Genomic DNA, 26,628 nt, shown 5'->3' with positions numbered 1-26,628 from the left:
ACAACGAAGGCGCATAGGCCCAATAATGGTACAAACAATTAGGGAGGGTGCTGTGTCCCCCAATGAAGGCTCCAAAAAAGGTTTTACAATGAAAACCAAAAAAATCCCTCTTTCTTTATTGCTTCATTGGGGGACACAGGTAACCATGGGACGTCCCAAAGCAGTCCCTAGGGTGGGCAAAGAAAAGATGCAAGGAAAACGGACTCAGGTCGGCCGGTGCGTAACTGCCACCTGCAGCACCTTCCTTACCAGGCCTGCATTAGATGAGGCATGGGTATGAACCCTGTAAAAAACTCGCAAAGGAGTGCAAAGATACCCAGGTCATGGTTTTACAATCTGGAAAGCCAAGGCCTGGTGACGAACAGCCCAGGAGGCCCCCACTGCGGAGCGGAGTGAGCCTTCACCCCCGGAGGAGGCTGTTTGTCCTGAATGCAGTATGCCTCCAATATTGCCAAACGAATCCAACGGCAATAGTGAACTTAGAAGCTGGGAGCCCATTACGAAGACCTTCAGAGATGACGAACAGAGCATCAGAATGATGAAAGGGAGCAATCCTTGAAAGGTACACTCTGATAGCTCTGACGGGATCCAGCTTGTGGGAGGGACTTCTCCAGGGGATGGACCGGAGAGAGACACGGAGAACGAAGGACAATGTATTCATTAATGTGAAATAAAGAGACCACCTTAGGTAGGAAGGAACGAGTCTGAGAAGTACCTTGTCCTGATGTAGAATCAGAAACGGGGATCGACAGGACAAAGCATCTAACTAGGAAACTCTCCTGATGGACGTAATGCAACAAAGAAGAAAAAACGTGATGTCTTGAATGGGCTCAACAGGAGCGCGCTGGAGCGTGCCAAAGACAGGGTTAAAATCCCATGGATCTAACGGAAGACTATAAGGAGGTGCCAGGTGGGCAACTCCTTGAAGAAAGGTCTTTACCTGGGAACGAGAAGCCAGATTTTGTTGGAAAAGAATTGACAGAGCGATAGACCCAAGTCAAGACCCGCTTGTAGAAAACCAAGAATGGAAGGAAGAGAAAAGGACATAGGGACCAAACCATAGTCCTCACTCCACCAGAAGAAGCCCTTTTAGCATCTGTAGTAGATACGCAAGGATGCTGGTTTTCTGGTCCTAATCATGGTCAGAATGACCCTATAGGAAAAACCAGCCTCCCTCAGGACTGCGGCCTCAAGGGCCATGCAGTTAAATTCAGAGACTGAACTCTGGTGGAAGAGGGGCCTTGAGAGAGAAGATCTGGACGGCCTGGAAACCTCCAGGAAGCGTCCATGAGCAAGTTCACCAGCTCCGCATACAGGCCCTTCTTGACCAGTCCGGAGCTATCAGGAGTACAGGAAACCCTTTTGCCTTTATCTTTTTTACGACTCTCGGATCAAGGGGAGAGGCGGAAAAAGAGAAGGCAGCTGGAAGGCGAAGCTCTGTGACAGGAGAGGAAGAAAGCACGCGGAAAAAAAGCACGCTGCGGGGGGCGTGGCCAGCTCAACAGAAGAGGAGGAAGACACGTCCTATTGGATAAAAAGAGCATGCGATTTAAACACATGCCAGTGACTGGCTAAAGGAAGCAGGAAAGGTGCGGCCAGCAAAGGGAGGAGGGGAGGTACGCAAGTGCTGGGCCGGGCTATGGGAAACATGGCAGCGGCCACCGGCTGTTCTCTACCACTAATGCCGCCCTGTCCCCTTGGGATGAAGGGACAGCGCACCTCGGGATAACGCCTGCCGCTGTGCTGGGAGGGAGACATACCTGCGGTGAATCCAGGTCCCTCTGCAGCGAAGAGGAAAACATCAGGAGCCCTCGGGTGGGAGAGGGTCACTGTAATCTGGGATCCTCCTTCCTGCACCGTCTCTGGACGGTGCAGAAGACGGCATCAACCCCTTACAAGAAGGGGGGAGGCCACCGCTGGTGACCACTGTCTTCCTCTTAGCCCTCTCCGAGGAGAGACGTTAAGTGGGGAAAAGACAAGGACTGGCCACCGGGAATCACCCATAAAGGTGACGGGATAAAGTCCTGCCTGCGGGTCCGAGAGTGGGCGATGTGGGTGACACCACACTACTCTCGGTCGCATAAGTGTGGGAAAACAGGGTGAGAAATTACACCCCGTTACACTGAAGCTGAAGAACCTGAAAGACAAAAGTAAAAAGATTAATTAAAACACAACAGGTGACCTGAAAAGGAAGAGATCAGATCTAGGTCTGCCTCCTACAGACACTAAGCTTAAACTGAGGTACTTTGTGCCTGTCGGTGGGTGTATACTGCGGAGGAGGAGATACTTTCCTTTTTTTGCATAGTGTCAGCCTACTAGCGACAGCAGCATACACCCATGGTTACCCCTGTCCCCCAATGAAGCGATAAAGAAAATGTTGTTTTTGCCCCAAATTTGTAATTTTCACAATGGATACTAGGAGAAAATGGACCCAGTAATTTGTTGCGCAATTTGTCCTGAGTGCGACTGTACCCCATATGTGGTCAAAAACTTCTGCTTGGGCACATGGCAGGGCTTGGAAAGGAAAGAGCACTAATTTGCCTAAGATAGATTGTGAATGCCATGTCGCATTTGAAGAGCTCCTGACATGTGAAAAAAAACAGAAACCCCCCTCAAATGACCTCATTTTGGAAGCTAGAACCTTCAAGGAATTCATCTAGGGGTGTAGTGAATATTTTGAACCCATGGGTGCCTCACAGAATTTAACAACATTGAGACAAGGAAATATGACATTTTAGTGGTAAAAATTTAATTTTTGTATTTGCTGCAAATTTGTCAGGTACACAAGGGTTAATAGGAGAAGCCAGACCCCACAATTTATTGTGCAATTTCTCCCAAATGCAGTGCTGCCTCATAGGTTGTCAGAAATTACTGTTTGGCCACACTTCAGGGCTGAGAAGGAAGGTGCGCAGATTTTGGAGCACAGATGTTGCTAGAATAGTTTACGGGTGACATTTGCAGAGTCACGAAGGTGCCAGAACAACATAAAAACCCCAAAGGTGACCCCAGTGTAGAAACTGCAGCTATCAATTAATTCATCTACGGGTGCAGTGACTATTTTGTAACATAAATGCCAGGCTTTTTTTCCTGGAGAATTACAAATCTGCAAGTCTAGTGCCCATACATTGTGCCCCATGTACTGTAGCGCCCCCATACATTGTGCCCAGCTTGTGCTTCTGGCGATGTGCACCCATAAATTCAGTGCCTCCTCTCCATTACAATAATTCCAAACATGTGCCCGCTTACTGGGGTTTAGGTAAAGCGGGGCTCAGAAGGAGGAGGTCAGAATTGACAGAATTTTATTTGAGGGGATTGGAACCATTTTCCAGAGTCTTTGTTCTACCAGTAATGTCAGACCCCTATAGTTCCAGTGACAGATAACGGGAGTAGGGGCTGGTTTTGTTTGGGATAAATTAAGGTTTTTATTGGTAACATTTTGGGGTACATTATATTTTTCGATCACTTCCAGAATAAGGCTGGATCGCCTCCTTGTGTTCTACGCTGAGCACTTACCTCTGGGTTTCTGTGTAAATCCCCCCAAAAATGTGATTCAGTCGAAACTCCGAAATGAACCACCCATCATAATGAGGCAGATGGAGACACTTTGTACTCTGTTTAGCGTCTGCTCTGGTGGTCTCCATCTTTTTAGGCGTGCACAGATCAGTAGTAACCCACACTTGTGCGCTAAAAAGACGCCTAAAATAATGTAACACCGCCAGAACAGAGACCAGTCCAAAGTGACCCCCATCTGCCTCATAAGTGATTGGTTCCGTCCGGGTTTTTGTCTGAATCGGGGTTTTGGGGAATTTATACGGAAACCCTGACATAAGAACTCAGCAGAGAATGCAGGATAAATGTGAGCCGAGCCTTTTTCAGATTTTTGGGAGGTAGAATGAACAAATAAACAGCAGTACAAGAATATTTCTTATTTTTATTTTTGCGCTGTTCACCATGAGGTATAAGTGGTGAGATGGATTTATTCTTCGGGTTCGTGCGATGACAGTGCTACCAGATTTATATTGGGTTTTTATTTTTAGGTTTTGCTGCTGTCACACAGTAAAAATGCTTAAAAAACAGTGAAGAGTTTTTTTGTCGCCATATTCTGAGAGCTGTAACTTTTTTATTTTTTGACAAACAGAGCAGTATGAGGGCTTATTTTGTGCGGGACAAGTTGCAGGGGGTTTTTGAGTACCATTTTGGGGTATATATTATAATTTGATAGCTTTTTAGTCAGATTATTCAGAATGAACAAAACCCAGCAATTCAGTTATTGTTTTATTTTTTGCGTTTTTCACCTTGCAGTAAAAGTGATAAGACCAACTTGTTCGTCGGGTCTGTACGATTACAGCAATCCCAGATTTATATTTTTTTATGCTTTGCTCTCTTTACAGACTAAAAACAATATTTTGCAAAAATGAATTTGTTTTTGCATCGTCATGCTCTGACAGCTTGTAAGTTTGTTTTTGCCGAATGGTTTGCCGTTTTCATTTATGCCTTCCCCCCCCCCACATACACATGATTTTTTGATTGCTTTTTATTCACTTTTTTTCCTGAGTGTTTTGTTTATTTTCCTTGAGTTTGGCTGATGTATATAGCATCCTCACTTCTATATATACTTCTTATAAGGACGCTATATCCATCAGCCAAACTCATGGAGTGGAGTGAATGATCTGATATGTTATTTACATCCCTTGGAGGTCATGTGCAGCATGAAGGGATGACAACTAACTGGTGGACTTTAAAAATTGTTATACATGATATATTGATGCTCGTTAATATATATTAATTTTGGAGAAATTATGTTATCAATTTATTTTTATTTTAATTATGACACACTAATATCGACGTAAGTGCATTAACAATTAATATTGTTTGTCCTGCCCTCTCTTGTGCCCTGGACTATCATGGCCGCCCCTGTGTGGCAGATTAGACTTACTATGGCGCTCTTCTGTTGCCGTGTGCGGGCGGTCCTTCATTTGGCCTGCGTCTCAGATGGCACCTTTACGGGGCGGTGCGTAGTATTGAGGTCAGCTGGAACACTTTGTTCTGTATACTCACTGCCTCTGTGATGCCAGATGTGACGCTTTGGACTGTCTGGAGCTCCACCCCCGCACGCTCGACTGACGCGGCTGAAGAGGTGTGTGTGTGTGTCCCTTTGGAATTCCTATTGGTTACTTGCAAATATCGCAGGATATTTAAAACGGCACTTGAGACACAATATGCACTGCTCCCCAAAGAAGCAATCGCGAAACGCGCGTCGGGGCATCAGCGCATTGCTTGGGCATCAGCATGATTAAGAGGTTTCAGTGTGATTATCCGCAATGCACTTGGGCGATTCATGTACCTTCATTATTAACTGAAGCTGCTACTCTGCAGCTGTAACGATATGTTATTGGTTGTTTGGTCATGGTTATTCTACCGGATATTATGCAATATTTTCTAACAATTCCATGCCCTGCTTTTATGCAAGTTGTGGTGATGCCTCAGTACATGCATTTAGATATCGCCTTATGTGGTATGCACTATGCACCTTATTAATAAATAGCACTTCTCTTACTTGCATGTCTGGGGTCTCCCCATATGTTCACACATTGTGTGCCGCCTTTGCCTCTCGTGGTTTTCATTGCTGCCCGCTTGTTCTTTTTTAACATAAGTTGTTCTTGGATACGGACAAAACTTTTTTACTTGGTATGTGGTTTGTTTGTACTTTTTTGGTATTAATAAAGATATTTTTTTAATTCTACAAGAAATTGTCTAAGGCTACTTTCACACTAGCGTTAACTGCAAACCGTCTCAAAACGTCTTTTTTCAGAAAAACCGCATCCAGCAAAAGTTTTTGCTGGATGCGTTTTTTCCCCATAGACTTGTATTGGCGACGTATTGCGACGGATTGGCATACGTCGTGTACGTTTTACGACGTATGCGTCGAAATTTGGCGACACGTCGTCGGCAAAAAACGTTGATTGTAACGTTTTTTGTCTCCGCCTAAAAAACGTGTCGCGACGTATCCTGCGGCATACGTCGTTGGCTGCAATGGAAGCCTATGAGCGACGGATGCGTCGGGACACGTCGTACGACGCAATACAGCGCTGCAATACTTTTTTTTTACACTGAGCATGCTCAGAAGCAGAATTTTGTTGCCAATTGGCCAGACACCCCCAAATCTATATAAACCTGGCCTGGGCCTTCAACCCCACATATGCCTGCAAGACCCAGAGAGGAGAAGACTGCCAGCAAGACCCCAGCCAGCCATAAGACCCCAGCCTGCCACAGGACCCCAGCCACAGGACCCCAGCCACAGGACCACAGCCACAGGACCACAGCCACAGGACCCCAGCCACAGGACCCCAGCCACAGGACCCCAGCCACAGGACGCCAGCCACAGGACGCCAGCCACAGGACGCCAGCCACAGGACGCCAGCCACAGGACGCCAGCCACAGGACGCCAGCCACAGGACGCCAGCCACAGGACTCCAGCCACAGGACTCCAGCCACAGGACTCCAGCCACAGGACTCCAGCCACAGGACTCCAGCCACAGGACTCCAGCCACAGGACTCCAGCCACAGGACTCCAGCCACAGGACGCCAGCCACAGGACGCCAGCCACAGGACGCCAGCCACCATAGAGACAGTGTGAGTATTGCAATTTTTGTGTGCATCTGTGTGCCTGTGCATTTGTGTGTGTATATGAGGTACTGACTACAGCAAGAGCTTAAAACCTGAAGAGAACCAGAGGCCTGCCATCGTCCTGCAACAGCCAGTGCCATGCTAGAGTCCAGATCCACCCTGATGCCAGCCACTGTGAAGACATGCAGCTCCAGCCAAAGGATTGTCAGCCTTTTGTATGTGTGTGTGTAATGTGTGTGTGTGTAATGTGTGTGTGTGTGTGTGTGTGTGTGTGTGTGTGTGTGTGTGTGTGTGTGTGTGTGTGTGTGTGTGTGTGTGTGTGTGTGTGTGTGTATGCGTCTTCTGATTGGGTTCACCTTTCTGCCTTTGTTGTACATATGTGTTATTGCATAAAGCTATGTGCGTGCATGTGTATGTGTGTATTTTTGTACGGCTGTGTGCTTTTGTAAGTATGTCTTCATGTGCCTGCACCTTATTATGCCTTTTCCAATCTTATGCCTGTTCATGTGGGAGGGTATGTGTCCATGTTCAGGATTGCATCAGGATTTGGTCAGGATTTCCCATCAGTATTTGTAAGCCAAAACCAGGAGTGGGTGATAAAAGCAAAAGTGTGCCTGTTTTCCTATTATACTTTCCCTCTAATAATTGTTACACTCCTGGTTTTGGCTTACAAATACTGATGGAAAATCCTGACCAAATCCTGATGCGATCCGGAATGTGGACACATACCATGCATGTTTGTGTGCGTCTTGTTGATTGCATGTGCATTTGTCCATGCTTTAATTGGTTAATTGCCTTTTTCTGATGTATTTACTGTATAGTGGTCTGTGCAGCATGTGGTTTAAATGTGTTTTTTTTTTTTTTTTTTTAAATCTGAAGTATTTTTTAAAAGTCTAGCGGTCTGCAGCTTGTGGTTTGAATGTGTGAGTGTGGTTTTTTTTTCTATTTAAAAGTGTTGATTTTATTTTACTGTTGAAACCATTTGCAGTAGATGTACTTGTAAAGAGCTTTTCTGCTCCTAATTGTGATTTAAAAAAAAAAAGTAAAAAAAAAACCCTAAAAATAAAATGTTTATTAAAAAAATGTCCGTAGTATCTTTTCATAAAGGTAAATTTAAAACTGGTGTATGTACCAATGGTTACACATGCAATACAGAGTTGGTTGAGGGCTTATTTTTTAATAAAGGTTATACTGTAAAGGTTTTTTTTTGGGGGAGGTGATTTTTTAAAATAAAATGTGGCAAACATATTTTTGCATGGTGGGTTCACATTTCAAAATTTTATTTTTTGGGACATGGAAATGAATGCTATAACGTGCAACTTTTTTGGGGGGGTTTTGGTGTTCACCTGTAATGAACATTTCTGACATCATTTTAGCAGGGTGTTTATCGTTAAACATTACCTAGTTCAGGGGGTGGTCTAACTATAAATCCATTATACATATTACAGATACACCAGGACCGCAGCCACTGAGCAGCCCACCAGGACCACAGCCACACATCTTTCAAAGTAAGTTTTGAAGACCCCCAATCTGCTACTTCAATGTGTAGAGCAGATTGCAAGTGTCTTTTTAACTTACAGAAACACCAAAACCACAGCCGCTGCCAGCCTTGCCCACCAGGACCACAGCCGCTGCCTGCCTTGCCCACCAGGACCACAGCCGCTGCAAGACACAGCAACAATGTCCTCTTCTGACAGCCCTCCTCCACAGCAACAGCGTGTATCGGTAAGTTAACACAAAAAATGTTGTTTTTTTGAGTTTTTTTAAATTACATTTTTATGGATAACTACATGCATAAATTATGTTTCAACAGGAAGCTGAATCAGATGAGGAGCTGTCAGAAGGGGGCGAGACAGGTGGAGAGATGCAAGTGGAGGAGGAACCAAGTGTAAGTAGTGGTGAAACAGTTGCTTCGCACATCACACTGCACCATACACAACAGATTTTCATACATAACTAAACACAGAAAATATATGCCTACATTACTGAGAATTTGTTTCCTTTATTTCAGTCTCCTGCTGCTGCTGCTCCTGCCGCTGAAGGTTCTCCCAGACACTCCCAGAGTCGGCGGACTCGTCGCCGCGGTCGGCCATCAGTGAGTTTTTTTTTTGTTGGGAGGGGGATTCTATTGGTACTTTAGTGTTTCAGTGTGATAATTTGTTTGTTTTTCTTTTTTTTGGGCACAGGCTTCACAGCGTGCTCCCGCCGTAGAGTACGATGATGACGATGATGACGACATCGACATAGATAATCTTATCGAGGAGGTTCGCGAGCGGGAGCCGCTGCGGAACATGGCTGACCGCAAGCATTCAAATACTAGTGTCACCCGCCGGCTCTGGGACGAAGTGTGTCACAACCTCTTTCCAAGGTGGGAGAGCCTTCATCCTCAGCAGCTGAGCAAACTAGGTAAGTATTCACTTTCCAGTGATGTTTTGAGCTGACTGTAATGTATTGCATTTACCAATTTTTTTTTTTTCTTATTATTATTCTTGTCTTCACAGGTGGAAAGGTTAGGAAGCGGTGGCGGTCACTGAGGGATCGCTTTAAGAGGGAATTCAACGCGGAGATGCAGGCCCTGAGTGGCCCTGCAGGAAGGAAGAGCAAATATAAACATGGCCCGGCCCTCTCCTTCCTGAGGCGAACAATGCTGAGCAGAGTGTAAGTATTCTACAGTCCACTAATAACCATGTTAACCTGTCTACTTAGTTTGCTTTCAGTCAGGGCTTTTTCATATCAATGTATTAATTTCTTTTGTTTTTTCTTTCACAGCACCTTCTCCAGCCACCGGGCGCCTGCATCTTCCTCTGCGCCCTCTGGAGCGATCCCTCCTGAGTCCGCCACTGAGGGCCACGTCGGTAGGCCCCACACCACTGACCCCTCCTCTGACCCCTCTGTCCCCTCCTCTGACCCCTCTGTCCCCTCCACTTCATCCGCCCCAAGCAGCGGAGCATTATTGCAGCCTTCATTGCTCGCATCTGATGCTGAACAGTTAGCATTCCCTTTACCCCACCCCTCTGATCCTGCCACCTCTAGACCACCATTAGGTTCTTGGCGGCAGCGACAGAGGGGTCAGGAAAGGAGCTATGCTCCCGAGTTCTTACACCTGAATGCATCCTTCCAAGGCTCTTTCAAAATTTTGGGAGAGCAAGTGACTGCTGGTTTCAACATGGTGCAGTCACGCATCAGTGAAACAAGCCAGGAAACCAGCAGTCATAGTTACATAGTTATTAAGGTTGAAGGAAGACTGTAAGTCCATCTAGTTCAACCCATAGCCTAACCTAACATGCCCTAACATGTTGATCCAGAGGAAGGCAAAAAAAACCCATGTGGCAAAGAGTAACTCCACCATGGGGAAAAAAATTCCTTCCCGACTCCACATACGGCAATCAGACTAGTTCCCTGGATCAACGCCTTATCAAGGAATCTAGTGTATATACCCTGTAACATTATACTTTTCCAGAAAGGTATCCAGTCCCCTCTTAAATTTAATTAATGAATCACTCATTACAACATCATACGGCAGAGAGTTCCATAGTCTCACTGCTCTTACAGTAAAGAATCCACGTCTGTTATTATGCTTAAACCTTCTTTCCTCCAGACGTAGAGGATGCCCCCTTGTCCCTGTCTCAGGTCTATGATTAAAAAGATCATCAGAAAGGTCTTTGTACTGTCCCCTCATATATTTATACATTAACATAAGATCACCCCTTAGTCTTCGTTTTTCCAAACTAAATAGCCCCAAGTGTAATAACCTATCTTGGTATGGCAGACCCCCCAGTCCTCTAATAACTTTGGTCGCTCTTCTCTGCACCCGCTCCAGTTCAGCTATGTCTTTCTTATACACCGGAGACCAGAACTGTGCACAGTATTCTAAGTGTGGTCGAACTAGTGACTTGTATAGAGGTAAAATTATGTTCTCCTCATGAGCATCTATGCTTCTTTTAATACATCCCATTATTTTATTTGCCTTTGTAGCAGCTGCCTGACACTGGCCACTGAATATGAGTTTGTCATCCACCCATACACCCAGGTCTTTTTCATTGACGGTTTTGCCCAGAGTTTTAGAATTAAGCACATAGTTATACATCTTATTACTTCTACCCAAGTGCATGACCTTACATTTATCCCCATTAAAGCTCATTTGCCATTTATCAGCCCAAGCTTCTAGTTTACATAAATCATCCTGTAATATAAAATTGTCCTCCCCTGTATTGATTACCCTGCAGAGTTTAGTATCATCTGCAAATATTGAAATTCTACTCTGAATGCCCCCTACAAGGTCATTAATAAATATGTTAAAAAGAAGAGGGCCCAATACTGACCCCTGTGGTACCCCACTGCTAACCGTGGCCCAGTCCGAGTGTGCTCCATTAATAACCACCCTTTGTTTCCTATCCCTGAGCCAGCTCTCAACCCACTTACACATATTTTCCCCTATCCCCATTATTCTCATTTTATGTATCAACCTTTTGTGTGGCACCGTATCAAAAGCTTTGGAAAAGTCCATATATACTACGTCCACTGGGTTCCCTTGGTCCAGTCCGGAACTTACCTCTTCATAGAAGCTGATCAAATTAGTCTGACATGAACGGTCCCTAGTAAACCCGTGCTGATACTGGGTCATGAGGTTATTCCTCTTCAGATACTCCAGCATAGCATCCCTTAGAATGCCCTCCAGGATTTTACCCACAGTAGAGGTTAAGCTTACTGGCCTATAATTACCGAGTTCAGTTTTTGCCCCTTTTTTGAATATTGGCACCACATTTGCTATATGCCAGTCCTGTGGTACAGACCCTGTTATTATGGAGTCTTTAAAGATTAAAAATAATGGTCTATCAATGACTGTACTTAATTCCTGCAATACTCGGGGGTGTATCCCATCCGGGCCCGGAGATTTGTCAATTTTAGTTATTTTTAGACGCCGCTGTACTTCCTGCTGGGTTAAGCAGGCGACATTTAATGGGGAATTTTTATCACTAGTCATATTGGCTGCCATGGGATTTTCTTTTGTAAATACTGATGAAAAAAAGTCATTTAGCATATTGGCTTTTTCCTCATCCTCATCCACCATTTCACCCAGACTATTTTTAAGGGGGCCAACACTGTCATTTTTTAGTTTCTTACTATTTATATAGTTAAAGAATATTTTGGGATTATTTTTACTCTCTCTGGCAATGAGTCTCTCTGTCTCAATCTTTGCTGCCTTGATTTGCTATTTACAGAATTTATTTAATTTTCTGTATTTATGTAATGCCTCCTCACTACCTACTTCCTTTAATTCTCTAAATGCTTTCTTTTTGTCCCTTATTGCGCCCCTTACAGCTCTATTTAGCCATATTGGTTTCCTCCTATTTCTAGTATGTTTATTCCCATACGGTATATACTGTGCACAGGTCCTATCCAGGATGCTAATAAATGTCTCCCATTTTCTTTGTGCATTTTTGTGTCTCAGGATATCGTCCCAGTTAATTGCACCAAGATCCTCTCTCATCCGTTGGAAATTTGCCCTCCTGAAGTTTAGTGTCCTTGTCACCCCCCTACTACCCATCTTATTAAAGGTTACATGAAAACTTATTATTTTGTGATCACTATTCCCCAAGTCGCTTGGATAGGCTGCATTCAGCTGTAAGTCCAGATCCGGCCAATATTTTTTTCCAATCCATGCTCAGGAGCATGGAGAAGCTTTCTTTTGAGCAACAGATGCGGGTAATGAATACCTGCCATAATGCTCTACTGCAGGCCATTAACGAGCCCCAATCGACCCACACACCTCCCCACACATCCACTACAATTCCACCCCAGGTCCCATTTCCACCCCAGGCCCCATTTCCACACCATGCCCAACCCCAAGCCCCATTTCCACACCATACCCCCCATTACCAAACCCAGCCCCAATACCCACACCAGCCCCATTACCAAACCCAGCCCCAATCCCCACACCAGCACCATTACCAAACCCAGCCACAAACCCCACGCCAGCCCCATTACCCAACCCAGTCCCACTACCCAACCCAGTCACAATACCCAACCCAGTCCCCATACCCATCCCGGCCCCAAAACCAAATTCCTTCCCCACTGTTTTCTTCCTTGCCCAGCTTCCCTTCCCCAATAAGTATTCCCCCTACCCCAACACCACCCCCCTCTGGTCAGGCTCCTGGTTTTACCCCCCCTTCCACTGCACCCCAAACAAGTAGGGTTTCCCCACCTATCGACGTGGTCCAACCTTCCAGCCCCTCCTCCCCTCGTATCTCCACCCCACACTTTCAAGACATATAAATGGCTGTTTGTTAAAGTTATTTTCTACCAAAAAATGTAAAAACTATTTTTTATGAAAGTTTAAACAGAAAAAATATATATATATGGTTTTTGGAAAAAAAATAAAGTTTTGAAAAAAGAGTTCCAATAAAATTAAGTTTGATTAAAATTTTACTCTGTGTGTGTGTGGATTTATTGGTCATATGGTAACTAATAACAAAGGTAAAATAAAAATAAACACCAGACGTGTCACAGGTATAAAATATTGGTTTTACTAGCAAGAAAACCACTCTTGTAATTTTTTTTTTTTTTCCTTGTTTTTTTTTTTCTGAAGAAACACATTTTTTACATAAACAAATACATGGAAAACAGGTTAAACAATCATGTCTTGCCATGGGATCCGCCCGACAGGTGACACAAAATAATCGGCAAACTGGTCCCTCATCCTTGTAACAGAACCTGTAGAGTGAACCGAGCTGCTGCGGTAGTCCCACAAGGTGGTCTCCAACTCTTTGTCATCCAAGGAAACGGGCTCCTTTGAAAGGACAAAGTTGTGGAGCACCACACAGGCTTTAACGACCTCGTCTATAGTTGTTGTTTTCAACTTGATAGCCGTCAGCAGAACTCGCCACTTCGCCGTCAATATGCCAAAAGAACACTCCACTACTCTTCGTGCTCTAGTAAGCCGGTAATTAAAGACCCGCTTGGTACGGGTTAAGTTCCGGCTACTGTACGGTTTCAGTAGGTGCGGCGACAGTTGAAAGGCTTCATCACCTACACAGACATATTCCATGGCTGGTTCACTTGTTCCTGGCAGTGGTCTGGCTGACGGGAAATCGTAGCTCTCTCCATAAAGGCAACGACCCATCGGAGAGTTTTTAAAAACTTGCGAATCGTTGGACCGTCCATATGCTCCTATGTCCACGGCAAGGAACCTGCAGTTGGCATCTGCAATAGCCATAAGGACGATGGAGAAGTACTTCTTGTAATTATAGTACTCCGATCCTGTTCCTGCCGGTTTCGCAATCCGTATGTGTTTCCCGTCAACTGCACCCACACAATTAGGGAAATTGCTAATTTGCTGAAACTCTTCTGCACTTCTCAACCAGATTTCCATGGATGGTTGGGGGATATACTCTGGCTGTAAAGTGGTCCAAATAGCCCGACATGTGTCCTTCACTATTCCTGAAATAGTGGAAATGCCCAGCCTGAATTGGTAATGGAGCGAAGTCATAGAGTCACCCGTAGCTAGGAAACTTTATAATAAAAAAAAAAAAAAAAATATGTTAGAAAAAATTGCACAGACCAACAAGTTTCAATATGGCACTGTTAATTTTTTTTTTTAAGGACGGGACACACAATCAAACCAGCATGAAACCGGTGTAAAAAAGCAGTGGAATGTCCGCCAAGAAAACCAAAATTACATGCTGCAGAAAATAGTGCGCAAAAAAAAAAAAAAAACTGCAGAAAATGCAACGCAATATTTCAGCGCAGTATTTTCTGCAGTCTGTTATATAACATTCAATATCAGCAATGACATTTAAAAAAAGCAGTGGAATGGCCGCAAAGAAAACCAAAATTACATGCTGCAGAAAATAGTGCGCAGTATGCCAGCGCAGTATTGTCTGCAGCATGTAATATAACATTAAAAATGACCAATGACAGGAAAAAAAAGAGGCTTACCGCAGGGTCACCATCAGCCGCTCCGCCTGTGTGATGGCAAGCCTCATCCTTGTGTCCTGCCTTCGGATGACATCCTCCAGTTTTTGAAGCAAAAAGTCGAAATGTTCCATCCTCATCCGCACGTAATTGTAGAATTTGTGTGGATTGTGCCGCAACTCCAGGTACAGAGTGGACTGGACACCCCGGGTCATCCGTAGTTCATTAATCGGATGTATCCAGAGTCGTCTCCGTCTCCGTTGCTGCAGAAGCATCCTACGCCTTTCCGCTGCCGCCTCCTTCTCCCGCACTATGATATCCAGGCGATTCGTCTCAAAGATAACGTCGGTAACCAAACTAGCAATCCTCACAAGAACACCTTCCATCGCTGCCACAAAACTAAAACCCTCAAAGATGGGCTGTAAAAACAGTAACTATATAGTTTTCCATATTTTCCAGGAGCCAATCAAATTTGGGAGCCACCCATTTTAAAAACGGATCCGTCGTAAAAACGGATGCAACGGATGGTAAAAACGGATGCAACGTATGCAACGCATCCAGTATTTTCGACGGAAACGTTTAGCGGATTTGCGACGTATCCGTCGAAATGCTGTATGCGTGGCATATGTTTGTCTCCGTTTTTCACTTTTTTGACGCATCCGTTTTTTCGGCAAAAAAGACGTTTTGAGACGGTTTGCAGTTAACGCTAGTGTGAAAGTAGCCTAAGATGACTTAGGCTGGTTTCACACTTGCGTTTTGATCTGCAGCGTTTTAGCGCTAAAAAACGCATGCGTTTTTTTTTCTATGCTTAACATTAAAAACGCATGCGTTTTTTAGCATGCGTTTTGACGCGTTTTCGGCAACGCATGCGGTTTTTTGGCATGCGTTTTGACGCGTTTTCGGCAACGCATGCGTTTTTTGACGCATGCGTTTAGTTGCAGAAATGCAACCTGTAGTAATTTCTAGCTGCATTTTTTGGCCGCAAAAAAACGCATGCGTTTATTCGCGGCAAAAAAATGTATTGCTGTCTATGTAAACGCATGTGTTTTTATAGAAAAACACAAGAAAACACAAGAAAAAACAAGAAAACCCTAACCCTAACCACAAGAAAAAAAACAAGAAAACCCTAACCCTAACCCTAAACACAAGAAAAAAACAAGAAAACCCTAACCCTAAACACAAGAAAAAAACAAGATAACCCTAACCCTAGGGTTACTAGGGATCCTAACCCTAACCCTAGCTATTTCTGTTTATAGTGGGTTTTCTAGTTGATTTTGATGATTGGCAGCTGTCACACACTTCTCAGCATGCGTTTAAAAAACGCAAGAAAAAACGCATGTAAACGCGGCAAAATGCCGCGTTTTTTTTCTGCATGCAAAAACGCATGCGTCTAAAAAACGCAGCGTTTGCACGCGTTTACATGCGTTTTATCACCACATGCGTTTTTTTAAAAAACGCTGCAGATCAAAACGCAAGTGGGAAACCAGCCTTACTCATAGGCAAACCCATTTTTGTATTGTATTCATATTAATACGGGTCAAAAAAGCTCTCTATTGTTCTTATGTTTCTATTGCATTTTTTAGAGGATCTCCCCCCCCCCCCCCCATTTAGGAATATGCATTATGCATTTAATTGGTTCCGGTATGTTGTTTTACTATGTCACTACAGTAGTCACTGACCGTCTTTCCTATAGATCGGCGCTGAGGAGGAGCTCTGAGGGTTGTTTATTCTTTTCCAGCGTATTTTTAGGTCATTGATGAAAGTCTGTTTCTGCTCATCATAGCCCTGGATAAGGTCATTTATGTACTCATCAATTTCTTCTTCTGTGTCGATGGAAAGGATATACCTGTGGGTGACAGTTATTTCCAAAGTTACAAATAAACTACAGTGACTTGTCCCGCACCGGATTAATGTTATCCAAACAAAGCAGCGGCTTAGGCTACTTTCACACTAGCGTCGTACTCGGCCCGTCGCAGTGCGTCGGGCCGACATACCGACGCTAGTGTTGTTTGCGCCGCACAACGGGTGCAGCGGATGCAGATTTTCAGCGCATCCGCTGCCCCATTGTGAGGTGCGGGGAGGTGGGGGCGGATTTCCGGCCGTGCATGCGCGGTCGGAAATGGCGGATACGACGCAGCAAAAAACGTTACATGTAACGTTTTTTGCTGCTGACGGTCCGTCACAACACGACGCAACCGTCGCACGACAGTTGCGATGTGTGTCAATGCATCACTAATGTTAGTCAATGGGGAAAAAACGCATCCTGCAAGCACTTTTGCAGGATGCGTTTTTTTGCAAAAACGACGCATAACGACGTAATGCAAAAAACGCTAGTGTGAAAGTAGCCTTAGCTCTCTATAGGCTCGTACTATACAGGCTGCTGAAAAGTCATCTATGATTAGGCAGGATTCAGACAATTCTCCTTAGAGATTGGCCGCACATGACCACTGCCCGCAGTCCCTGCCCCGCACTGACAGTAATGCCCGCAGTCCCTGCCCCGCGCTGACAGTAATGCCCGCAGTCCCTGCCCCGCGCTGACAGTAATGCCCGCAGTCCCTGCCCCGCACTGACAGTAATGCCCGCAGTCCCTGCCCCGCGCTGACAGTAATGCCCGCAGTCCCTGCCCCGCGCTGACAGTAATGCCCGCAGTCCCTGCCCCGCGCTGACAGTAATGCCCGCAGTCCCTGCCCCGCGCTGACAGTAATGCCCGCAGTCCCTGCCCCGCGCTGACAGTAATGCCCGCAGTCCCTGCCACGCGCTGACAGTAATGCCCGCAGTCCCTGCCCCGCGCTGACAGTAATGCCCCCAGTCTCTGCCCCGCGCTGACAATAATGCCCGCAGTCTCTGCCCCGCGCTGACAATAATGCCCGCAGTCCCTGGCCCGCGCTGACAGTAATGCCCGCAGTCTCTGCCCCGCGCTGACAGTAATGCCCGCAGTCTCTGCCCCGCGCTGACAGTAATGCCCGCAGTCTCTGCCCCGCGCTGACAGTAATGCCCGCAGTCTCTGCCCCGCGCTGACAGTAATGCCCGCAGTCTCTGCCCCGCGCTGACAGTAATGCCCGCAGTCCCTGCCCCGCACTGACAGTGATGCCCCCAGTCCCGGCCTCGCACTGACAGTAATGCCCGCAGTCCCTGCTCCGCACTGACAGTAATGCCCGCAGTCTCTGCCCCGCACTGACAGTAATGCCCGCAGTCCCTGCCCCGCACTGACAGTAATGCCCGCAGTCTCTGCCCCGCACTGACAGTAATGCCCGCAGTCTCTGCCCCGCACTGACAGTAATGCCCGCAGTCTCTGCCCCGCACTGACAGTAATGCCCGCAGTCTCTGCCCCGCACTGACAGTAATGCCCGCAGTCTCTGCCCCGCACTGACAGTAATGCCCGCAGTCCCTGCCCCGCACTGACAGTAATGCCCGCAGTCTCTGCCCCGCACTGACAGTAATGCCCCGCACTGACAGTAATGCCCGCAGTCTCTGCCCCGCGCTGACAATAATGCCCGCAGTCCCTGCCCCGCGCTGACAGTAATGCCCGCAGTCCCTGCCCCGCGCTGACAGTAATGCCCGCAGTCTCTGCCCCGCGCTGACAGTAATGCCCGCAGTCTCTGCCCCGCGCTGACAGTAATGCCCGCAGTCTCTGCCCCGCGCTGACAGTAATGCCCGCAGTCCCTGCCCCGCACTGACAGTGATGCCCCCAGTCCCGGCCTCGCACTGACAGTAATGCCCGCAGTCCCTGCTCCGCACTGACAGTAATGCCCGCAGTCTCTGCCCCGCACTGACAGTAATGCCCGCAGTCCCTGCCCCGCACTGACAGTAATGCCCGCAGTCTCTGCCCCGCACTGACAGTAATGCCCGCAGTCTCTGCCCCGCACTGACAGTAATGCCCGCAGTCTCTGCCCCGCACTGACAGTAATGCCCGCAGTCTCTGCCCCGCACTGACAGTAATGCCCGCAGTCTCTGCCCCGCACTGACAGTAATGCCCGCAGTCTCTGCCCCGCACTGACAGTAATGCCCGCAGTCCCTGCCCCGCACTGACAGTAATGCCCGCAGTCTCTGCCCCGCACTGACAGTAATGCCCCGCACTGACAGTAATGCCCGCAGTCCCTGCCCCGCACTGACAGTAATGCCCGCAGTCCCTGCCCTGTTACCATGCGGCACCCCTTGCCCCCCGTGCACTTACTGGACGATGTCTTCGCTGACACTTAATCCGAAGCGGCGCTCCATCTCTCCCACGCACCAGCCCAGCAGATCTGCGGACATGATTCCTCCGGCGTCTTATGGAAAAAGGAGACACCACAGAAGTCACAGATGGCGGCAGCAACCGGGACCGGCGGAAGAAGGCGGAGGTGTCAGGTGACAGGAAGTGGCTCCGCCCACCGGTCTTAGCTTCCCAGTAGTGATGGGCAGTCCGGCTCTTTTTGGTGATCCGGCTCTTTCGGCTCCGCTCACTATAAAGAGCCGGCTCTTTCGGCTCGTGAACCGGCTCTTTTTTTAAATAAAACTAGATTTTACACTGTCATCGTTCCCAGTCTTTGCCTGTAAAGTGACAGCCTCATGGTACACCTGTATAAGTATCTAGTGAAGCAGTAAAGACTGGTTTTTAGCATTGCTGTTTCTGCAGATTGTTGGCTCTTGTGAACAGAGCCCGCGCTACTCGGTTGTAGTCCTAAGGCTGGGTTCACACTGTGTTAGCAGCAGCCCGCTCAGCACATACGGTAACGGGCTGCTGTTAACGCAAGTGCCGACGTTTACATTGCGATAGCGCAGATAGCGCAGATAGAGCTAGAAGATGCTCTATCAGTGACGGACCCGGAAACGCTGCAGCCCGCATCTCAGGGTCCATCACTGAATGACGGCACATCCCTAGCGCACGCCCATTGTGGGTGGGCGCTAGTGATGCGTCCGACATTGGAGTCAATGGTGGCCGTAACGGACTGCGTTACACCGCGTTTATGCCGCTGTGTAACGTAGTCCGTCTAACAGACGCCACTAACGCAATGTGAACCCAGCCTAACCTGTATTACTTTGTAATATGGGCCGTTTTTTGTACACGTCCTTTCTGAATTAGTAAGTGCTGTGCTATATGTTGGTGCTGTATAAGATTGTAATTCATAAAAATAAAGGCATGCTGCAAGCACTATGCTAAGGCTACTTTCACACTAGCGTCGGTACGGGGCCGTCGCCATGCGTCAGCCCGATGTACCGACGCACGTTGTGAAAGAAATGAACAATGGGGGCAGCGGATGCAGTTTTTCAACGCATCCGCTGCCCCATTGTAAGGTCCGGGGAGGAGGGGGCGCGGTCGAAAATGGCAGACGTGACGCACAAAAAAAGTTACATGGAACTTTTTTTGTGCCGACGGTCCACCAAAACACAACGCATCCGTCGCACGACGGATGCGACGTGTGGCCATACATCGCAATGCGTCGCTAATGGAAGTCTATGGAGAAAAAAAGCATCATGCAGATAATTCTGCAGGATGCGTTTTTTCTCCAAAACAATGCATTGCGACGTACACCAAACAACGCTAGTGTGAAAGTAGCCTTACACGCACACTGTATACGCACACTGTACACACACATACACTGTATACATACACAATGTATACACTGTACACACACACACACACACACACACACTGTGCAAAGCATACGGAATAGTAAACAGTTTATTTCAACACAACGTGGAACAGAAATGTAAAAATGCTACTATACCATGGTATCAACTTCTCCTGCTGGTGGTGCACAGCACTACAAATCCCAGCTAGTCAAACAAAATATGGCACTGCAACCCTAGTTACATACCAACTTTATTAACAGTTAAGTTACAGTAAATATGATTGAGGTAGTATTACAGATAGAACAAGTTTAAAGAGATTGTCCATGACTAACATTGATGGCCTGGCCTTAGGGTACCGTTACACTAAACGATTTACCAACGATCACGACCAGGGATACGACCTGGCCGTGATCGTTGGTAAGTCGTTGTGTGGTCGCTGGGGAGCTGTCACACAGACCGCTCTCCAGCGACCAACGATGCCGAAGTCCCCGGGTAACCAGGGTAAACATGGGGTTACTAAGCGCAGGGCCGCGCTTAGTAACCCAATATTTACCCTGGTTACCATTGTAAATGTAAAAAAAACAAATACTACATACTCACATTTTGATGTCTGTCACGTCCCCCGCCGGTGGCTTCCCGCACTGACTGTGTCAGTGCCGGCCGTAAAGCACAGCACAGCGGTGACGTCACCGCTGTGCTCTGCTTTTACTTTACGGCCGGCGCTCAGTCAGTGCGGGAAGCAGACACCGGGGGACGTGACAGATATCAGAAGGTGAGTATGTAGTGTTTTTTTTTTTTTTACATTTACAATGGTAACCAGGGTAAACATCGGGTTACTAAGCACGGCCCTGCACTTAGAACCCGATGTTTACCCTGGTTACAAGGGAACACATCGCTGGATCGGTGTCACACACGCTGATCCAGCGATGACAGCGGGAGATCCAGCGACGAAAGAAAGTTTCAAACGATCTGCTATGACGTACGATTCTCAGCGGGGTCCCTGATCGCTGCTGCGTGTCAGACACAGCGATATCGTATGGATATCGCTGGAACGTCACGGATCGTGCTGTCGTAGCGATCAAAGTGCCACTGTGTGACAGTACCCTTACTGTAGGTGATCAATGTGGCGAGACGCTGCAGAGAAGCGAGTGCAGCCCCAGCCTCCTATGATGCCACGTGTGAGACCACCTCAAATGAAACCGTGCACTCTGAACTACGCAAAACAAATCCCCCAAACTATACGGTGGAATTGCTTCCCCACCTTCATTTTACCTCACTGTGAACTTTTTTTTTCCTGGTTTTTCAGGACATTATATGGTAAAATGGGCTCATTCAGAACTAAAACTTGTCCTGCAAAAAAAGAAACACAAAACCCCAAGCCCTTAGGCTATGTTCACACGATGCGGTTTTCGCTGCGGATCCGCAGCGGATTTGCAGCTGCGGATCCGTAGACGTTTTCCATGCAGGGTACAGTACAATGTTACCCTATGGAAAACGAAATCCGCTGTGCCCACTATCCTTTTTTCGGCTTGAAAATCAGCGTGGATTTTCAGCGGAAAAAAAGAAGTAGCATGTCAATTCTTTCTGCGGATTCCGCAGCGGGTTTCCACCTGCACCAATAGGAAAATGCAGGTGGAAACCCGCAGTGGAATCCGCAGTAGAAAAAGGACTGAAAACCGCAGTGAAAACCACCGCAGGTTTTGCACTGCGGTTTTCACAAATCAGGACCTGAAAAATCCGCAGCGAAAAAAGGATCGTGTGAACAAGGCCTTACAAAGGCTCCTGAAAGGTGTGGCAGAAAAAGAACAATAGCTGCAACATGAAGGGGTTAATCACCATGATTTGCAGATATTTTGGGTGCATTAAAAAGGTTGCAAAAGTGTAAAGACAAGAAGAGCTGCAGAGTGTCAGATAATTGGAGATGGCACAGAACTGCAGCCGTTATTAGAGGGAGCTGATAATAACAGCATGGCCACCTCTCCAGCACAAGCCTGGCCTGATGGGAGGCTACAGGCTGCACAGCTGCGGTACCTGTGTGAGGTGAATGCCCGGGTGCTGAGGGGAACAATACAGCGACACTTCAACCGCACCGGCTGTGCCGCCTGGGGACTGATTTTGTGATCACATCACTGGACTCACAGGCATTTATTTACACTCCACAGACTCACATCTCCCTCTCTCCTGTCTGCTCCTCCCACATGAGTCACAGTCACACTCACTGAGCTCGCTGAATCTGATAGGCTGCAGGCGCCAGACAAGGAAAAAAAAAAAAAAAAGATTCGGTTCACTCACGCTGCAGAGCCGGCTCCCATCGTTCACAGCAGGGAGCCGGCTCTTTGTGTCGGCTCGTTCATGAACGACACATCACTACTTCCCAGTTCCCGTCTGCTGCAGTGGGGAGAGGAGGGATGTGTGCGTCTCTGTGCGGCCTCTGGCCTTTTCGTTTCCATGGTTACACAGTATTTCACCTGAGAGATTTGCACACTTTCTGTACATGTTTACTGATGAGTTTTACAGCAGGAATCATTTGGGTGTGAATATCAGTGGTCTCCCACTATTGGCACCCCTAGTCTTTAGTATTACCCCAGTGCTCCCGGGGGTATCAGGGGGCACTCTCTGGTGTGAGGGGCAGTGGTTGTATCTCCGAGCACTAATAATGTACATGGATGATTACTAAATACGGGGCACCATGAAAATCATGTAAGTGGTGCCACCATCTTGTGCAGGACAGTCCCTGATGCCTAACGCTCCTTATACACTGGGCCACAGGTCACCCGGAGCAGGGTCAGTCACCCTCCAAATTCCTGGCCCAGTTGGAAGTTATAAAAAACCCATTGTACCCAACTGTACTGCCCCAATTCCTCCTGTACTGGTCACCAGAGGCATAGCTTCAGCCCTGACATCCTACAGTATGCCTTTGGAGTGTGGGAGGAAACCAGAGGAAACCCACGCAAACACGGGGAGAACATACAAACTCCTTGCAGATGTTGTCCTTGGTGGGACATGAACCAAAGACCCCACTGTTGCAAGGCTGCAGTGCTAAGAGTACTAAGAGTTGGTTTGTTCATCAATCTGGCATTTTCCATTGAAGCTTATAAGGAACTAGATGGTGGCCTGATTCTAACGCATCGGGTATTCTAGAATATGTATGTAGTTTGTTTATGAAGATTTTAGAATAATACATTGAATACACAGGATTCGGCCGGCCGCGACCAATTAGCGAAGCGTGGTTCAAATCCCGCGCCAATTTGCGGCCCGACTGCGCCTAATGATGATTGTTCGCGGCCGGCCACGTAGTATATAGCACAGCCACGTAGTATATAACACAGCCCACGGAGTATATAGCACAGCCACGTAGTATATAGCACAGCCCACGGAGTATATAGCACAGCCACATAGTATATAGCACAGCCACATAGTATATAACACAGCCCACGGAGTATATAGCACAGCCACGTAGTATATAGCACAGCCACGGAGTATATAGCACAGCCCACGGAGTATATAGCACAGCCACGTAGTATATTGCACAGCCCACGTAGTATATTGCACAGCCCACGTTGTATATAGCAATGTGGGCATCATATCCCTGTTAAAAAAAAGAATTAAAATAAAAAATAGTTATATACTCACCGTCCGTTGGCCCCCGGATCCAAGCGAAGTGTTTCTCGCGAGGAGCGGGAAAGGCCTGTTCTGGATCCGAGGGGCCGACGGACAGTGAGTATATAACGATTTTTTATGTTTATTATTATTTTTAACATTAGATCTTTTTACTATTGATGCTGCATAGGCAGCATCAATAGTAAAAAGTTAGTCACACCGGGTTAATAGCAGCTGTAACGGACTGCGTTACACCGCGGCATAACACGGTCCGTTAGCGCTGCCATTAACACTGTGTGAGCGCTGACTTTAGGGGAGTATGGAGCGGGCACTGACTGCGGGGAGTAAGGAGCGGCCATTTTACCGCCGGACTGTGCCCGTAGCTGATTGGTCGTGACTGTTTTGCCGCAACCAATCAGCGACTTGGGATTTCCGTGACAGACAGAAGGACAGACAGGAAGACGGAAGTGACCCTTAGACAATTATATAGTAGATGTGAAGCACTTGGCTTTGAAAGATTTCCAAATAGAAGATTAAAGGATCCTTGGTACCACTGCCTGTGTCTCCCACTTCTCTTCATGCTTCCTCCTTGTCTATCACTAGGCGAGGTAGATCCACATAGTCCTTTGTCCAAATGATGGAACTACAGAAGTTGTTATGCCAGAACAACAACAGGAGAAGCAAATGGAAATCATGGGATCTGATGAAACAGGAAAGACTAAGGCTAGGTTCACATTTGTGGCTGTGTCCGCAGCGTTTCGGACGCAGCCGCAAACGCAATGCAAAACGCTGTGTTTTTTATCCACATCAACTTACACATGACGAATAAAAACCGCAACTTTTGCACGCGTTTTTGCATGTGTTTGCGTTTTTTTATGCCCATGCGTTTGAAAGGAAACATTGTTTCAAGAAGAATTTCCTTGAAACAAGCCACGCCAAATGGGCGCGGCTCATGGGATTTCCGTACACAAACCCTTGTACAGATGAAATCCTCACATTTTGCTCCTGTATCCTGTGTCAAGATGGATCTTCGCATGGAGAGTTTCTATCGGAATCTGGATTTGGATGTCAACTTGTTTATTTCCTTTGCATTTGCTTGTGAGCAAAAACGCAAAAGAGAAGAGCAGAGAAGACGGCGTTGGCGCTTTTGGCAGCACCCATTCTTGAACTACGACAGCCGTGGAGCCTACCACTCCTTATTCAGTGAGCTCCGTGAAAACACACAGAAATATTTTGAGTACATGACGATATCTCAAGACAGCTTTATGGAATTGCTGGACTGTGTAGAAGGAGCCATCAGGAGGCAGGACACCCAGCTCCGTAGAGCAATTCCAGCTGAGGAACGTCTGCTGGTGACACTAAGTTAGTTCCTTCCTTCCTTCCTTCCCCACACTCTCTGGGATTGTCGCAGACACCTGCCGGGATTTGTGGGATGTTCTCCGTGCGGAATTTATCCCCCTACCCACCACGGAAATGTGGCAACAAACTGCAGACCAATTTTGGAAAGTTTGTGATTTCTCCAACTGTTTGGGAGCAGTGGATTGAAAACATATCAGGATTACGAAACCGGCTGGAACTGGATCAGAGTACTTTAATTATAAAAAATATTTTTCCATAGTGCTCATGGCGATTGCAGCTGCGAACTGCAGGTTTGTCGCCGTGGACATTGGATCTTTTGACCGTGGTAATGACTCGCAGACATCGAAAAACTCTGACATGGGCCAAAGTTTGTATGGGAATCATTTTAATTTCCCCCTGCCACAACCTCTTCCCAACACTCAAGGACCGCCAATGCCATTTGTTGTGGTTGGGGATGAGGTCTTTCAGATATGTGGAAACCTCCTGAAACCATACTCCAGTCGGGGATTGAACCACACAAAAGGGATTTTTAATTACAGACTGACCAGGGCACGAAGAACTGTTGAGTGTGCCTTTGGTATCCTTGTATCAAAATGGCACAGTTTAGGGACTGCCATTAATCTCATAATTGAGACAGTCGATGAGGTGGTCAAGGCGTTTGTAGTGCTGCATAACTACATAATGGCTAAAGAGCAACCCAACATTGAACTTGATGAACCTGTTTGTAACCCATTGCCACATTACCATCCCCCCCTTTCAGAACAACCGTTGAAGTTGCCCAAATGAGGAATACATTTGTATCCTACTTTGTTTCTGAGAGTGGATGTCTGTCCTGGCAAGATGACATGGTTTAGGGTTCTTGTAATGTTGTGTAATGTTATGTACCTGTAATTCTTAAAATTTACTTTAATGTTTGCTGACAATAAAACACCTATAGTTAAACATCTGTTCCAAGTGTCCTCTATATTAGAATAATAATTTTTAGAGGTTAATAAGGTGATCATCGGTTCACAAGTACAGTTTTTATATAGTTCACTTGCTGTATCATGCAGATTGCACGAGACAGGGATTGGATTATAACCAAATTGGGTTATGTCACCTATGCTTTACACTACATCTCTTCTCTCTGAGGTCAGTGCGATGGTAGGTAACATTGGATTAGCTCCATCGTCTCTTCAGTCTGCTTTGCTCTATTTCTATATATTAATGCAGACTGAAGAGATGATGGAGCTAATCCATCTCATATCTTTACTCACCTGCCCGTGTGTCAGAATTATTGCACTCAGGATACAGAAAACACAGCAGCCTGAGTGCACTAGTGCTGACACCTGGGCAGGTGAGCATTGTTGACCCCTGACCTTTTTTGCTGTATTAGTATATATTTTTTGAGGATTTTCATTCCTCTTTGTGTTTTTGCCACCTCATAGCTCCATTACACATACAAGAAGCAAAGCTGCAGTGTAAAGCAAATAAAAAAAGAGGAGCTGTATATTGTGTGTCAGGGAGATATGAGGTGGCAAAAACACAGTGTGTGTATACGGCGACCTATGTGTTGACGGCGCACGGTGTGTGTTG

At 46.7% G+C, this 26,628-nt stretch overlaps 1 protein-coding gene across 2 annotated transcripts in view; it reads right to left on the bottom strand.

The window, feature by feature from the left end:
• TRIP4 (thyroid hormone receptor interactor 4) overlaps positions 1-18,923 on the bottom strand; it is a 55,076-nt gene extending 36,153 nt beyond the window's left edge. Inside the window, exons 1-2 of one of the 2 annotated variants that reach the window (XM_077264017.1) lie at positions 18,716-18,923; positions 16,221-16,387 (exon numbers count right to left, since the gene is read on the bottom strand). In XM_077264017.1, the coding sequence (XP_077120132.1) occupies positions 16,221-16,387; positions 18,716-18,795 (247 nt within the window). In that variant the 5' untranslated portion in view covers positions 18,796-18,923. The remainder of the gene's footprint in view (positions 1-16,220; positions 16,388-18,715) is intronic. The other variant, XM_077264018.1, reaches the window with a different exon arrangement.
• Between the last annotated feature and the right edge of the window lie 7,705 nt (positions 18,924-26,628).

The sequence above is a fragment of the Ranitomeya variabilis genome, chromosome 5 (genome assembly GCF_051348905.1).
Source record: "Ranitomeya variabilis isolate aRanVar5 chromosome 5, aRanVar5.hap1, whole genome shotgun sequence".
Lineage (NCBI taxonomy): Eukaryota > Metazoa > Chordata > Amphibia > Anura > Dendrobatidae > Ranitomeya > Ranitomeya variabilis.
This window is presented reverse-complemented; position numbering and strand designations above follow the sequence as displayed.